The sequence below is a fragment of the Bombus pyrosoma genome, unplaced genomic scaffold (genome assembly GCF_014825855.1).
Source record: "Bombus pyrosoma isolate SC7728 unplaced genomic scaffold, ASM1482585v1 HiC_scaffold_4710, whole genome shotgun sequence".
Classification (NCBI taxonomy): domain Eukaryota; kingdom Metazoa; phylum Arthropoda; class Insecta; order Hymenoptera; family Apidae; genus Bombus; species Bombus pyrosoma.
The window spans coordinates 248538-249592 of record NW_025219969.1 but is presented as its reverse complement, the minus strand read 5'-3'; the positions used below and the strand labels follow the sequence as shown (position 1 = coordinate 249592).

Below are 1055 nucleotides of genomic sequence, written 5' to 3'. Positions count from 1 at the left end.
GCTTGGAATGGTTACACGGCGCGTGCTGGTATCATCTAATTCTTCGTTACATTGTCAATGCTCGTTATAACTACCTTTACCTATCGGAAAACTGTAAGTATGCATAAAAGAAAACTTCGTATTCCGTAAGTATTCAATTGAATTTGATAGTAAAAATTTTGATAACTGTATTGGCTTCTACGTACACTCTTTAATGTGAATAATGAACTTTACTTTTATCAATTTCTTTACAACATTCTCCCCTTTTTAGGTTGTGATGGCTTACCTCAGTATTTATTACCTTCGGTATTCGTATACTTGTGAGTAGAGTGGTCTCAAAATTTTCCATTGGGCAACCGTAAGTCTGTTATTCTTGCTTCTTTTAGTTTAATAGTAATATTATAATAGATTTTTAATAATATTTTTTTCTTTTATATATATATCTCAAAGCAATTGAAGTTAGTTTATCTATCCATTTCAACTGACAGTTATGTTCTACGGAATGGGTACACTTGCTTCTATAGTGATTAATTATTCACAAGGTATTTTCCACTTTAACTGCTTTAATTATTTTATTGGATTAACACGTTTTATGTTTATATAATGGTTAAGGTGTACACATAGCAATTTCCCTTTCTTTTTTTCTTTTAGGTTTCCACTATCTGTACTATTCGACAAGCAATATCGCACTTCCTTGGTTCTATTACAATATTATTATAATATTATATTTTTTATTAAGACAATTGAGGTTAATCTATCTGTTTGTTTCAGCCGGTCGTCATAGATCATGTTCTACGAATATGCTCGCATAACCTGCATTTGCACATACACTTCCTTCTACGATGGTTAAGTGTTTACGAGGTAAATATCATCTTTTTTGCCTTTAATTGCTTAGGTAATAGTTAGAATACACATAAAACTTTCTCTTTTTTTTCTTTTAGATTCCAATTATCCACAATATTCAACAAGCAGTATTATACCACATACCATCGTTCTTCATCGCCTCATAGCATTGTTCTGGCTATGATCTATTTCGGTTATGTGCTAGTTTTAATTTGTTCAAATGCACTGTTCGA

General features: G+C 31.2%; 2 protein-coding genes across 9 annotated transcripts in view; one reads left to right on the top strand and one right to left on the bottom strand.

The window, feature by feature from the left end:
* The window catches only part of LOC122577441, a 266783-nt gene that overhangs the window by 73604 nt on the left and 192124 nt on the right, over positions 1 to 1055 (top strand). Inside the window, exons 1-3 of one of the 2 annotated variants that reach the window (XM_043748769.1) lie at positions 1 to 93; positions 251 to 337; positions 430 to 521. In XM_043748769.1, coding sequence (XP_043604704.1) covers positions 470 to 521 — 52 coding nt within the window. In that variant the 5' untranslated portion in view covers positions 1 to 93; positions 251 to 337; positions 430 to 469. Of the gene's footprint in view, positions 94 to 250; positions 338 to 428; positions 522 to 1055 lie in introns of both variants that reach the window. The other variant, XM_043748767.1, reaches the window with a different exon arrangement.
* The window catches only part of LOC122577433, a gene marked incomplete at its 5' end in the record, with an annotated part of 702209 nt that overhangs the window by 599537 nt on the left and 101617 nt on the right, over positions 1 to 1055 (bottom strand).